Here is a 14310-nt window from a genome sequence, read left to right on the forward strand (position 1 = left end):
CACCACTGGCACCACTGTTGCCTTTACTCTCCACATCTTCTAAAAATATATTTTGCTATCAACTTTTTTATAATTAAATATTAACAAGGTACACGCACAAATTTACAAATTTACAATCCACATGACAGTTGTCCATAATAGATCAAACTGGAGAAAAATATTAAGAATCTATTGGGGGGAAAGACAAAAAGTTAAAAAAGAAGAAAAAATATAATAAAAAAATGTTAATAGTACTACTCATAATAATAATAATAATAATAATAATAATAATAATAGGCTAATCATATTCATCATAACAGTAACAATAAATTAATTGGCTAGTACAGCTTTAACCATATACCTTGCTCAATTTGTTTGCAAGATACAATGACATGTTCACCTTAATGAGCTCATGTCACATGGCAAACCATATATTAACAAAATGCCTTTGTTTTGTTTTATTCCACCTCTCGTTCTGTGTCTAAGATATGATCAGGGAATCGGGGAACAGAGCTGTCTCGGCTCTGTTAAGAGCGATCTTAAGACTTAAGAGCTTCATTGGTAAGAAGTATCACTAAGATACGATGCTGAAACTAAATCAATCGATGTCAGGCAAATCGATCACCCACCACTCAATCAGCGCATAATTCACACACAGCGCTGCTACCTAACGCACTAAATCCCTGCTGCTCGTGTGTATGTGTGTTCTAATGATTCTAATGAAAAACTAAGACACAATGAATATTTGTTAATGACCTATTTTCATGATGAAAACAAGACTACATCTAAATAAGAAGTAGTCTTGGTAAGAGAACCATGAGGAAATTAATTATATTGAAACAAAAACACACAGACGCCTTGCTGAGGCCGGTGCCGTCTCCCACCACTACCAGGAAGCTCCCCACTGCGTAAAAACGCAGCGCAGCCAGGCACTGCACCTCCGGGCTGAGGGCCAAATTGCACCAGGTTGCCCTCCTGATGTGTGGAGACACTAGTTGATGAGGCGTTGTATCCCAGCACGGGGCAGCTGGTACTTCATTTGGATAGCCCGGTCTGACAGCATGTCGAGTGGGCTGAAGTGCTGACGCACAAATACATTTACATACGATTTGGCTTCGCACGCCGCGACGCTGTTGGTTAGACGTGAGAATATGCTGTAAAGCAGCCATGGTATCTCACACGTGTGATGTGGCAACGCCTTTATATAGAGTAGCGGGTGGAGCGTCCCTTGATGAGGTTCCAGCCGAGCTCAATTACACCTGTCAGTTGCCTGATATCTGAATGTCGCAGGTTTGGAGGGTGGATGTGTTTCTGTTGTGCCCTGATGCATTTTTTGGATGTAGTAAACTAATCAGATATGTGCATGCAGATGTGGGATATGTGCGGACAAATTATAATAAATGATAGTCATGATGATTCATTTTATTTGTGTGCCTGATGTGCAAAGCACATAGCCTACAGGAACACACTTGTTATTCCTCATACTTATTTTTCTTCTTATTATTATTTTTCTTGGTGCATAACTTGTGCCACAGCTTTGAGCGCACATAGGGTCTTCATAAAACATATAGATTCAAGATTCAAAGTGTTTATTGTCATATGCACAGTAAGGACACGCATTTCCCTGCAGAATGAAATTCGTTCTTTTCTGTCACCAATTAATGCTAAACAATATAAATCTGAAGTATAAAATAGATCAAAATGTATACGGTGCACACTGTTTTAATATCTTCTTGCTTAGTGTAATATCAATTTGCCTGACGTGGCTGGAACTGTGAGCGTTTGGTCACTAAGAAGACTGATAAGAGTGGGTCAGCTCGATCTTACAATTCCTTCTTAGTGAAAGATCTTCTTAAGAGCGATCTGGGAAACGCTTTTTTCTTTCACGGGAGTGTTTTTAAGAAGCTCTTAGCGCTAAGAGCGGTCTGGGAAACGTGGCCAGTGTCTGTATAAATGGTTCAGCCAGCAGGACTGGATAATGGGGGGCAAGGATGTGATGTTGTTTGGATGATGTATTATGTGCAACCCACTGTAGGAGATTTAAAAAGTAGCTGTTAGCAGTTAGCAGCTAACTCAAGGTAGAAGAACAGTGGCCGAAAATGTTCACAATTTAGGAAAACAATGAGGTCTGGGAGTTCTTTACCCTCTGAGTTAGAGGACGAGATCAACAGCGTATAACAGAGACAGTAAATGATTGTTATTGCCATGTTATGCCATTGTTATTTATAAAGCGCCGCCAACATGTGTGTTATATGTCACACTAGAGGCAGAAGCTGTTGTGTTACATGTAATGCCCGTCACACCTCTTTGATTCTGCGATGCAGGGATGCAGTCTAAAATCAGACAAGGGGTTGGAATGATGCCACGGTCGTTTGGTTCTGTGTAAAAATGCAAAGTTGGCGTGAAGAAGGGACTTCGTCGCGGCCCGACAGTGCAGCCTTTGTGTTAAAAGGGCGACTGCGTGATCATCACAATCAGAACATAGTAGAGCATTGATGGCTGTGGTGGATCGGAGCGTATGTGGAGAGCATTCAAGTAAAACATGAGAGGAGAGGAAACAGTACAAAAAAAAACCTTACAGCTAAATCATGCATTGAATTCACACCCAGTGCTTCTTTGCCCAACCAGTAGCTTGGCATAAATACATTGTGCTCCCATTGTAAAACATTATCAAAAATGCTTAGGTGGACAGGGCCCCTGAGGCGCTGAATGTGCTAGGTCCGGCACTGGCTATGGGTACCTTCTTCTAACACTACTGCGACATGCACACATTGATCATCACTGACTAACCGATTACATCTCATTATATTAATATACAGCCCCTTTATTAGCACTCGCGCTGTTCCTACTGCTGTTTTTTCCTAATTGTAAAGCTCAAATTCATTTTAACGCCCCTCTTTGACGAGACGTTAACGGCCATCGATGATTCTGATATCTACATTTTTACCCTGTCATCGCACTTCGCTCCTATTGGCTAACGAGCTCAGCGGCGCACATCCAGCCAATCACAGCGGACTATGTTGAAGCACATCACCCTCTGCACTCTGGCATTGATTAGCCGTCCTGGGGAGCTAAGGAAATGAAAGCTAACACGTGGAAATAGTGATTTGCCGTATTTTGCTTTTACTTCAGGGGGTTTAGTGCCTTTTATAAACCGTGCCTTGTCAACTGTGACTCCGTGTAATTCTCTGAAGGTGCCAGTGACCTCTCAGCGGACCGGTGAGCTGGTTTAATCTGGTTTATTATGGCGGACAACACAGACGATGACTCTCTGTACAGAATTAAAGAGGGTGACTACGTTGTGTTGAAGCGGGGAGATATCTTCAAAGCTGTGCAAATTCAGCCGAAGAAGTAAGTCAGAAAGTGTTCGCGAAAACTAGCTTGATAATTAGCTTAGCCCCAGTTTGTGACTGCTGTTTCTTACAGTGTAATAGAGGCACAAAGTGGAGCTAGCTAAACCATAACTGACATGTCATTAGTGACACACACATTGCATCATGTGTGTGAATGGTGCCATGTTTGCCATGCAGTATGTTTTATATGATGATTTATTTCTGTCTGTTCTACTTACAGGAAGGTGATATTTGAGAAGCAGTGGTTCTTCCTGGATAATGCTGTGGGGCAGCTGTACAGCAGCACGTTTGAGATTGTGTCAGGGATCCTGCAGCCACAGAAGCCCAAGAACACAGAGAGCTCCTCCGGTTTGTCACCTGCTGTTAAATAGTCCCACATCCAGTGTTGGGGAAACTACATGAAGTTTACCAAGCTACCACCTACTGCACAATGAAAAGTAGTTAAACTTAGACAGGCACAGCACATCATATGTAACAGTGGCCGCAGGCAGAGTGATTAGTACAAAGTAGTAGTTGTAAAAATTACATATACAGTAAAAGAAAAATACACACAGCAAGGTGCTTCATTTAGAAAATATTATATATTAGTCTGAAAGAATTTCAGTACAGGGTCCCAAATCTTATCAAACACAACACTTCTATCCTCATTATAGAATCTCAATCTCTCCAGATGTAACGTGTGTTTGCCATTTCATTTAACCATGAATCATATGTGGGAACAGAGTCCATCTTCCACACTTGTGATATGAACTTCTTTGCAATCACCACTCCAAATGAAACAGCCAGTTTTTGGTATTTGCTAGCAGAGGTAGGCGCTCCAATGATAGCTTTGAGTGGGTCAGGTTCCCAAGATTTCCCAAAAAAGCCTCAGAGAAACAGTGAAGAATGTTCTTCCAATATGTATACAATTCACTGCATGACCAAGAAGAATGTGCTAAATTGCAGAGTGTAGATTTACAGCAGTTGCAGACAGGTGAAACATCAGTTAAAAAAAAAAAAAAAGCTATGTAGCGTTTCCCTGGATTATAAGAGTCTATGTTAAGTTTTGAAGTGTATAAGATGAAGTCTGACTTTGACTGAACAGTTGTGTATATTTATTAAACATTCATCAAAGTGATGTGTTTTAATGAGATAATAGGGAGGCTTCTCCTTGTGAGAGATGGCAGCTCAAAACTGAATTTTATTTATTGTCTCTATAAACAGCAGCATACAGTGAATGAAATGTCAATACTCACGAATCCAGGTGCGGATAATACAGCAAACGAGACATTCAGCATGGACAACTTTCAACATTCAGTGCAGAGGAATAAATCTAGCATAGGAATGAACTACTAAAACAGCAACATTATGATCTGGATAACATTTAAGATTAATTTCAGAGTATATTAAAACCATATGTACGTGAAAAACATATGTACAGGATAATAAATAGGGACAGGTTTCTCGTTCCATGCAGTGTCAGTGAGCAGTGGGGAGCTGTTGCAGAACCTTTTGCCTGATGGCAGGAGGGAATCGGTACAGTTTATTGTCATTGAATAACAACCGTGGCCAGTGAGGTGCAGCATTGTGCCATACTGTTTGGCCAAAAATGTCACGAGAAAACAATGAATATGTAGTTTGTAATTAACTACATAAACTACATGTGGTTAACTAGTAAAAAAGCTACTGGGATTTGTAGTTAAACTGACATTCATTTTTTAAATTCATGATGAATGTCTGTTATTTCCAGACTGTATGCATGAACATGTTAAAAACAACTATTACAGATGGTTACACTTTCATTTTCACTTTTAGTAATCTCTTTCACATGTTTGTCCCAGATGCGAAGGAGGCGGGCACAGACAACAGGAACATTGTGGACGATGGAAGATCACAGAAGCTGACGAGGGATGACATTGAGACCCTCAAAGAGCAAGGTCTGAAGGGTCAGGTACAGAAATAATCTTGTAATTACACACATGGGGTTTTGGGTCTGGTCTGTTTGTTAAAGGATAATGTGGGTGATATTCTGTTTTCTTTAATTGTCATGAAATTTCATGAAAAACAAAAAGCAACAATGTATGGGTCATACTAACAAGTATTATTTGTGTAGCTAAAGCCTAGTGTAGATAGAATAGAACTGTATTGTTGTAAAAAAAAACAACAAAAACAATTATATAATGAGTGTTTGGGGCATGTTCCTTAGTTATGATGAACATTAGCATTGTAGTTTAAATTGAGTGATCTGCAACTGAAAATAGTCCCTCAAAATTCATCACTTAGTCCTGTTTGAGTAGTGTTTGCTAACAACTAAAGGTTATTTCAGGAACTTACTTACTTAAAAGTTAAATATTTATGACCCATTATTAAAGATTTTATTTGGGTGAGAGCGTTGCTGCCCCAAGTGAAGGAGTTTAAGTATCTCAGGTCCGCGAGTGAGTGTAAAATGAAACGTGAGATGGACAGGTGGTTTGGTGCAGCATCAGCAGTGACGCAGGTGCCGTGCCAGACTGTCGTGGTGAAAAGGGAGCTGAGCCGGAAGGCATAGGTTTTAGCCTACCGGTCCTTCTATGTCCTGACCCTCACCTATGGTCACGAGCTTTGGGTAGTGACCAAAAGAATGATCTCATGGATACAAGCAGCCAAATTGAGTTCCTCTGTGGGGTGTCTGGGCTCAGTCTTAGAGATAGGGTGAGGAGCTCAGACATCCGGAGGGAGCTTGGAATAGAGGTGTTGCTACTTCGCCTCCAAAGGGGTCAGTTGAGGTGGTTCAGGCATCTGATCAGGTGCCTCCTGTGAGAGGTTTTCCGGGCACATCCAACTGTTAGCAGGCCCTGGGCAGACCCAGAACACTCTGGAGGGATTACATATCTCATCTGGTCTGGGAACACCTCGGGATCCCTCAGGACAAGCTAAAAAACGTTACTGGGGAGAGGGATGTCTGTAAGACCTTGCTTAGCCTGCTGACCCACAACCCTGCCCTGGATAAGCGGATGAAAGTGGATGAATGGATGTTAAAACTTTGTGTCTAAAGTAGGGCCCAGTGGGCTGACGAGCAGGAAAGGGAAGACAAAAATCACTGCAAGACGCGCCAACGCATTGTTGGTTTTTGTCTTGTCATGGGAACCTTATCTATTTAATTGTCAGATAAAATGTTGAAGTATAAAAAAACAGAAACATCATGTGTATGTGCTCCGCAGGAAATCATCCAGCAGCTTATAGAGAACAGCTCGACGTTCAGAGATAAGACTGAATATGCCCAGGATAAGTACATCAAGAAGAAAAAGAAGAAGTGAGTCACGTCAGATGATGCAGCCACAATCAGTTTCAGACTTAAAATAATGTGGTGGGATGTAATTAGTGTTATCAGTTGTTCCCATTCCTGTGCTCTTCCAGGTATGAAAACACTGTGACGATTCTAAAACCGTCCTGTCGCATCCTGGCGATGATGTACCATGGCCGGGAACCAGGGAAGATCTGGTGAGTCAGCACATGGATTAGCAGCATGTGTGAAAGTCGTCTCTTACAGAGCAGGAAGACATGAATGTATGATGTGTATGTATCTTGTGTAATGCAGCCACCTGCGGTATGACACACTCGCACAGATGTTGACTCTGGCGAACATCCACGCTGGCAGTAAAGTTTTGGTGTTTGAGACTTGTGCTGGCCTCGTTCTGGGATCTGTCATGGAAAGAATGGGAGGTACGTCAGTCCTGAGATCATCTTCTGTGGTGTTCATCCGTTTGACCAAATGATTTGAGCTTTGTTTAAACAATGAATGTATTTTCTTTCCTTGTCTCTGTCCTTTGTATAATTACCCTCTCTTTCCTCCTCACCCAGGCTATGGCTCAGTGATCCAAATGTACCCAGGAGGTGGGCCTGTTCGGGCGGGTGTGGAGAGCTTTGGCTTTCCTGCACACTTTCACGATATGCTGCATGAGTTTCCCATCTGCCATGTCAATGCTCTGCTGGCAGGCACTCTGGACACCACTGCCAAAGATCCCAGTGCTGGTAGAGCCTGCCTTCAAAAATGTCTCCAAGATGTTTATAGCTTTGTTTATTTTAGATGGAACAGAGTAGCTGTAAGCTGGTGCTGAAATGCCAAAGAAAACAAAATATTCCAGGGTTCCCACGATCATTAAATTCCTGAAGAACTTCTGAAATTAGAAAAACTGTTTTCCAGGGCTGGAAATGGTTTGAAATTAACAGAATGTTTTGGAAAAGTTTTGTAGAAACATTGTTTTGGCTGGTGGGGTGAGCCATGTACGTCACTGAATATTTGCCGTCAGTGTGGTAAATGAATGAATAATGCTGTTGACTGATCCACTGATGGATCACTAACGTTAGCCTCGGTAGGAGGCTGCTGCAGTGCAGTCATTCAGTATAGCATCATCAGACTGTTAGCTCCGAATAAAAGCCAGCCTGTAGATCAAACAATTGGCTGTAAACAGGTTGGTTCCCCTAAAGATTCGGTGTCATGATCCGAGCAGCCATACATGAAAATTCTGCCCACTGTGTTGGGACATTGATCAACTTGGACAGGCTCTGACACACCAAGCCGACAGTCAGCTGTCAGTCAAAGTTGGGCCGTTAATGAGCGTCTGCTGCCTTTGTCGGTGTGTTGTGTCCCGCCACATTGGCCTTCATTGGTGCTAGTTGACCTTTTATCCGCCGATTCAGCATGTTGAATTGGTCTTAGCACAGTGGAGCCTGTCGGCGAATGAAATCACTCTGATTGGCAGTTCAGCTCAGTGCACGAGAAGAGTAACAGAAGTGAGGAATGTAAACAAAAAGCTAAAGTCAAGAGAGAGTGAGGTTTAAATAGACTTGGTATATCAGTTAAGATTGTTTTTTATTTTGATCCACTGAGCTCTTGAGTAGAAACTTTCCATGATGGTTTGTGTTATTGTTCAGTGGCGCACTGTAAATATGCTCTGTTCTTTCAACATTGGATTGTGTTGTTAATGTGCCAACTGGCTAACTAGCGTCAAGACGGTCTTCCGGCCTCCCGGTCTCCCATTTTTGAATGACGACAGGAGACCGCTATCTGCTACTATGGTGGGGTATTTTCTCACACCTAGACGCAGAAAATACGTGCCTGTTGGCCGTGGGTTTGGTATGTTCATGTGCAACTTTTTGGCCGAGAGACAGCACGAGAGGCGACACAGCAGGGGGCTCTCGTCGCTGCTAGTTCTTTGATGTTGGTTTGTCGTTTGACTGACGGGACATGATGGCGATCAGCCCTTATTTATGAAGGTATCGTGTACACTCAGGTTCAGGCACAGTCACAAAACAATTATTATGTCTATTAAACAAACGTCAGTTTAACAAGAATTATATTCAGACAAACCAAACATGTAAAATTGCATTGACATCTATCTTTATGAGCTTTGGGGGGGTTTTTTATCCCCCAAAAAGGGGTGTGGCCTTGATGTTTTGCAAAGCACCCATATGTGCTGGTCTTGTCTTTCGGCATATTCAGCTAGTTTAGTTATGATAATGCATCTTATTTATAGGCACCTTTCGTGACACTGGTTCACCTTACAGCCAAAGATTGTTCACACCTGCCCAAACGAACTGCACTTAGGCAGCAAACGAACTTGAGTTCATTTGAACTGAACCAAGTGGGGCAGGTGTGAAAGCATCCTTAGATACAGTCATGGCAATGGGGTAAAATATAATTGGAAAGTTTTAAAAATTCACTGGTAAAAATGTTTGGGAACCCTGAACCTCACAAATGCCGAGGTTTGCATGTGTTCCTCTGGTCATTTTAACGTTATGTTTTATCTTCATAAAGTACACACAGACTTAGATTCTGTGGCATTCCTCTGATGGTGATGATCTCCCTCAACATTACAGCTTCAAAGCAGTCCAGCATGGCTGCAGAGGAGGAGCAAAACCAGCCTGAGGCAGAACAGCAGGGCAGTCCGGAGGAGCAGAGCATGGAGACAAACAGCGGCGCTGATGGTGGGCACAACCAGGAGAAAGAAGAGAGGGAGAAACGCAAAGAAGCCAGAGTACGCCTACTACTTTACTAAACCCACTAAGGACACCCTTAACTATTGTGTTTCTGTCTTTATATGTGAAAGTAGGAACGAGCCTGTTTGTTCAAAAAAGAAATGTGAGAACTGGATCTGAAAGAAAGTCCTGACTTCATGTTTTTTTGTTTTTTTAGGCAGAGGAAAAAAAGGTGAAGCAGGAGGAGAAGCGGAAGAAGCTGGCAGCTGCTGCTGCCCTGCTGGAAGGCAGGAACGCCGACGGGTCGGTGTCAGATTTAGCTTCTGCTTTCACATTTCTGTTTCTCTGCATCGCTCTGCTCTTTTCAGCATTACCCTCCGTCTCTTCAGCCTCGGCTTTATCAGTCCTGCATGGCGCCGCGTAGTAAACAACAGTAATTAAAATAGATCTGCAGGGATTAAAAAGTGATGAATGATTAAAGTATCATTAGGTATGTCCATAAAAGTCACGATTAACAATTTGCCGTCCTCTGAGCTCACACACGACGGTTAGCACACGATGCCCTCACAAGGTGAACAAAGTGATTGCTTTGCAGTTTCCTGTCATATAAAGTGAAGCATGTGCTTTATAGCTTTTAATGATTGATGGATGACGTGTTGTGAGGGTGACATCCGAGCCAGACGTACAAGTATTGATCTGGGTAGCCTATTGACTTTCCTCCCAGTCTCCTCTACATCATAAACTGAACCTCAGAGCACAATCTTCCAGAATGTCCTAAATCAGCCTCTTTTACTGACCCTTATCGAGCTCTATAAAATGTGAAATGAATGTCTACAATAGGCACTAAATCCCCACGTCTTCTGGCGCATGCAGCACCGATGAGCTAAGTCACGACCCTGCCGACCTACAGAATTCCAATAACAGAGTGTATTGTTTACAGTGTATTTCATATCGGACAGTTTTGCTTGATCATCTGTTTGTTTCCCACCTGCAGGTTGGTTATAGCCAGTCGTTTCCACCCGTGTCCAGTCCTAATGGGCCTGCTCAAATTCCTCTCCCCCTCCAGGCCTTTTGTAGTCTACTCCCAGTACAAAGAGGTAAGATCATCATGACTGGCGGTATTTACTGGCACAACAACACGCCCGCTGAAAGAGGTCAGTTAGTTATCTTAGAACGATCTCTGATGAGCTGCCATGCTCACAGGTTTTTATTACTCCAGCAGGGATTGTCCCTATTGCATTATCCTAGCGGACATCCTGTCATTGCCAAGGAGTTACAAGGCCTATCACGTCCCTGCCCTTACTACTTCTATAGTGCTTATGTTGCTAAAAAGATCACCCTGTGTGTGTGTGTCGAGTCATTGACTTTGCTCGTTAATGCTCCTTTTTCATCTCTTCCCGCTCGATGTCTGCAGCCTCTCATCGAGTGCTACACAAAACTCAAGGAACAAGGCGGCACGGTGAACCTCAGGCTTACAGACACCTGGCTCAGACATTACCAGGTAACATTTACACTCTGGATCAGCACTGTATCGTGATTTTCGTCCATGTGTTGTGTTGTTAAAGATGCTTCAATCCATGTTTATACGCCAACAGTGGATCGAAAGTGCGTGTGTAATGGGCCGCTCATAGTGATGAACCTACAGAGGATTATCACCCGCAGTTCCCCTTAGCTCAGCTGATCGTTTTAACTGTTCAGCTCACTCTTTTGGTTTCACGGTCCACAATTTAACTGTTTCGACTCAGCACTCTCATCATCGTTGGTTTCAGATGTATCAGGCAGCAAAAAAAGCTACAAAACACACCAAACAAAGTTAGCAGCTAGCTGGTGAACAAAGTGAAGCATTAGATATTTTTTCAAGAGTTGGAGGACAAAACAGAGCTAAAAAAGAGACTGACTATTGGACTTAAGTTTTGCAACTGCAACTTTTCTCTGCAACGTTCTAAACGGTTTCGTTTGCAAATCATTGGTCTGAACTGGGCTTATGTAAGCTTCAATTAAGGATTCAAATTAATCACATACTTAATTTGAGTAACTCACAAATTACTCAAATTGCTCAAAACTGTCGATAAAGCTTTTTATAATCAATTAAAAAATCTTTTGTCAGAGTATTGTTTAAAAAACAAGCAAACAAAAAACTGGCATGACAATTTCTGGCATCTTAAAGCTGGGAGTAATCTATAGAGTAGAGAGAAATCTGGAACAGGCCAAAAAAAGGCAGAATTTGAAAATGCAGCTCTCCCCTCTCTGAACCCTGTTGACTGTTTCGCCGGGAGGAGAGTGAACAGCAGCTTGGGAGACTGAGCTTCAATCTACGGCTGTAGCGGGTCGAATTCAGCCAGTGCAAACCCCCCAGCGCCAGGTCTAACTTCTGTAAGTGCAACAACAGAAATTTTGCTGATCTGTTGGTATATCTGGGCTGTCCAGTCGCCCTGAGCTGGAGTTCACACTGGCTGGATTGGGGTCGCTGGTGCTGCTGACTGGAGGATCCGTCTCTGGAGCTGCTACCCGCTCTCCTCCTGGTGAGGCGGTCTGTAACAGTTGGCTCTGGTTAGCAGAAAGCCAAACTATTAGCAACATTGAAACACTCTGCCAATATTGTCTAACTTAATTTATTGTCAGACTGTCTTTTTGATGAGGCCATCGTCCTTTTTGGGGTGCTCTGCAGTAGGGATGTAACGATATGGAAAATTTGATATCTCGATTGTAGTGACCAAATTATCACGGTAAACGATAATATTGCGTTTTTTTTTTTAAGTGCTGTAAAATGTCCAAAAAATAGATACATTGAAATAATATCACTAAATCTTGTAACTTCCGTATCATACTAAAATGTTAACAGCCAAAATCTTATATTGAAATGAAACTTTCACATTAAGGGAAGGGATTGGCACAGCAACAGAAAGATTTATTTTAAATGAACAAAATATGTAAACAAATTACAGGAGCAAAGCTTATTTGTCTGGTGCATTTTAACAGTCAGCAAAATATGTAAACAATTAGGAACAAAACTTGTTCCTCAGGAAAATTTGTGCAAGTAATAGTGCAACTTCAGATAACTTTGAATAAAATAAACTTTAAACCTTAAATAAACATAAATGTGCAAATAAATAAACAGGCACTTAACAACTTAAGAGTTGCAATACCATGTAAACAAGTCCAAACATTCAAGTATTGAGAGAACTTCACTGATTGATTGTTCTGTCCCAGATCAAGACATAATATAGGCTGACTGCTGACCTTGCTCCGCTCAGTGTTTTCAGCTCTGTTTCGTTTTGAAACACTTAGCAACATAGCTGCTAATACGGCTATTAGCTACTCAGCTAGTATTAGCTCCTAAGTGTCTTAAACGAAAACGGAAAACCTAGTCGCAGTTTCGGGGGACAGATACGGCTCAAATGTCCTGTATACGTCGAGAGTTACACATTATGACACTCTTAGTAAAACCGAAGTCCCTCACACAATAACTGAAATTTGCATAGCATAACTTGCATTGGCTGTAAAGCTGTGGACGATGGTCACGGAGATGAGCCAGCAGATTTGTAGTGTTGCTACCCTTTGCAGCAACTTTCTTTCTGCATGTTCTGCACACAAGATAGCTGTCCTCCACCAGCTGTCCCTTGGCATTCTTCAGAAACCCAAAGTACGCCCAGACCATTTGTAGAACAGCCAATAGGAACGCCCTCTCTCTGAAATGACCTGTGTTTGGCCAAAGTCTCCCAGGCTGTATTTTCTAGAGTTTGAAAACGGGGCCAAGAGGAGGTGCAGAGGTCTACTTTTTTTGTCAGACCACTTGAATTACAATGTGCTCAAAGTTTATTATGAGATTTTTGCCCAGTGACCTAAAATCAAAGTGCCTACCCCAGCTTTAAGGTGACATTGTCAAAGCAGTGTCTGACCAACATCTGTGGTTTGACCATAAATACAATTTGCAGTGACAGGAAACACAGAAGATCAGCAGATTCTCACAGTAGAGTAATGTTCGGCATCTCTGCTGCCTTTAAATCAATAATCAGAATTGTTGATGATTAACTGTCTGTCCACACTTACTGTTTCAGCTTTAAGTAAGACCTTCATGTACTGCTGAGGAAGAAAGTCCTGTCTGTCCTCTTTGTATTTTAATTGTGTTTCAGATACTTCACATTTGGCAGCATGTATTCTTTGTAATAAGATACTTAACAACAACAATGTGTTTGTATACTCAGGACCAGTGTTAATTCCCCCGAGCCCTTCCTGTAGAATTAATGTCTCCTGACTGTCGTCTCCCTAGGTGTTGCCTAACAGGACGCATCCTGTGCTGCTGATGAGCGGGGGCGGGGGCTACCTCCTCTCAGGAACAACGGTCGCCACAGACCGCTCCAAACCCGCAGGCTCCCAGCAAGCGGAGGAACCAGCACCAAAGAGACTGAAACTGACAGACACTGAAGGATAAACAAATACAGAAGCATCAAATGTTTTAAGGGCACATTACCGACGGCCTGTAGGGATTCTTCCTCCAGCATCGACTCCTCTTTCTGCTGAACTGATTTGACACATCTGGAATAAAGGGAGACGGGAGTGTCTGGTCTGCATTCATCAGGGCACTTTGCTCCCGTCTCGTGTGTTCAGATCAGCGCAGATGAAGGCGTGATGCTGAGGAGTAAACTACAAGCCAGTAGGAGCTCAGTGTACGTGTTACGTAAGGAACTGCTGAAGTAATTTTGGTGTGTTGAGAGTAAGTGACAAATTTGTGTCTTATGCCTCGAGACCAGGTGTTTGTTTTTTTCCAGTTAATGCTCTTCAGCTTCTAGGTTGTAACTTTTTTATTTTGTTATTCCTGCAGAAAGTGCCATTTGTTATATGATCCAGTTGCTAATGCAGCCTCACTGCAGGTACATCTGTATCTGCACAGAATTAAAAAGAACTACTAAACCATCCAATGTGTGAACTCTTGTTTTTACTCATCAAGAAATAATTGGAGATATTTGCTTGGTCCCAGAATAACTTCTTTTATTGAGTGCAGAATTCTTCAGAACACAGTTTTAATAATTTATCTCATTAT

General features: G+C 42.2%; 1 protein-coding gene across 1 annotated transcript; it reads left to right on the forward strand.

Moving 5' to 3' along the window:
• The first annotated feature begins 3037 nt into the window (after positions 1-3037).
• On the forward strand, positions 3038-14183 carry trmt6 (tRNA methyltransferase 6 non-catalytic subunit). The gene is made up of 12 exons (XM_049590306.1): positions 3038-3330; positions 3553-3680; positions 5153-5262; positions 6512-6603; positions 6708-6791; positions 6889-7013; positions 7152-7322; positions 9171-9328; positions 9487-9572; positions 10264-10366; positions 10684-10770; positions 13540-14183. The coding sequence occupies exons 1-12, from the start codon at positions 3224-3226 to the stop codon at positions 13699-13701; spliced, it is 1413 nt and encodes a 470-aa protein (XP_049446263.1). The 5' UTR covers positions 3038-3223; the 3' UTR covers positions 13702-14183.
• Positions 14184-14310: the final 127 nt, after the last annotated feature.

This window comes from Epinephelus fuscoguttatus, linkage group LG11 (genome assembly GCF_011397635.1).
Source record: "Epinephelus fuscoguttatus linkage group LG11, E.fuscoguttatus.final_Chr_v1".
NCBI lineage: Eukaryota > Metazoa > Chordata > Actinopteri > Perciformes > Serranidae > Epinephelus > Epinephelus fuscoguttatus.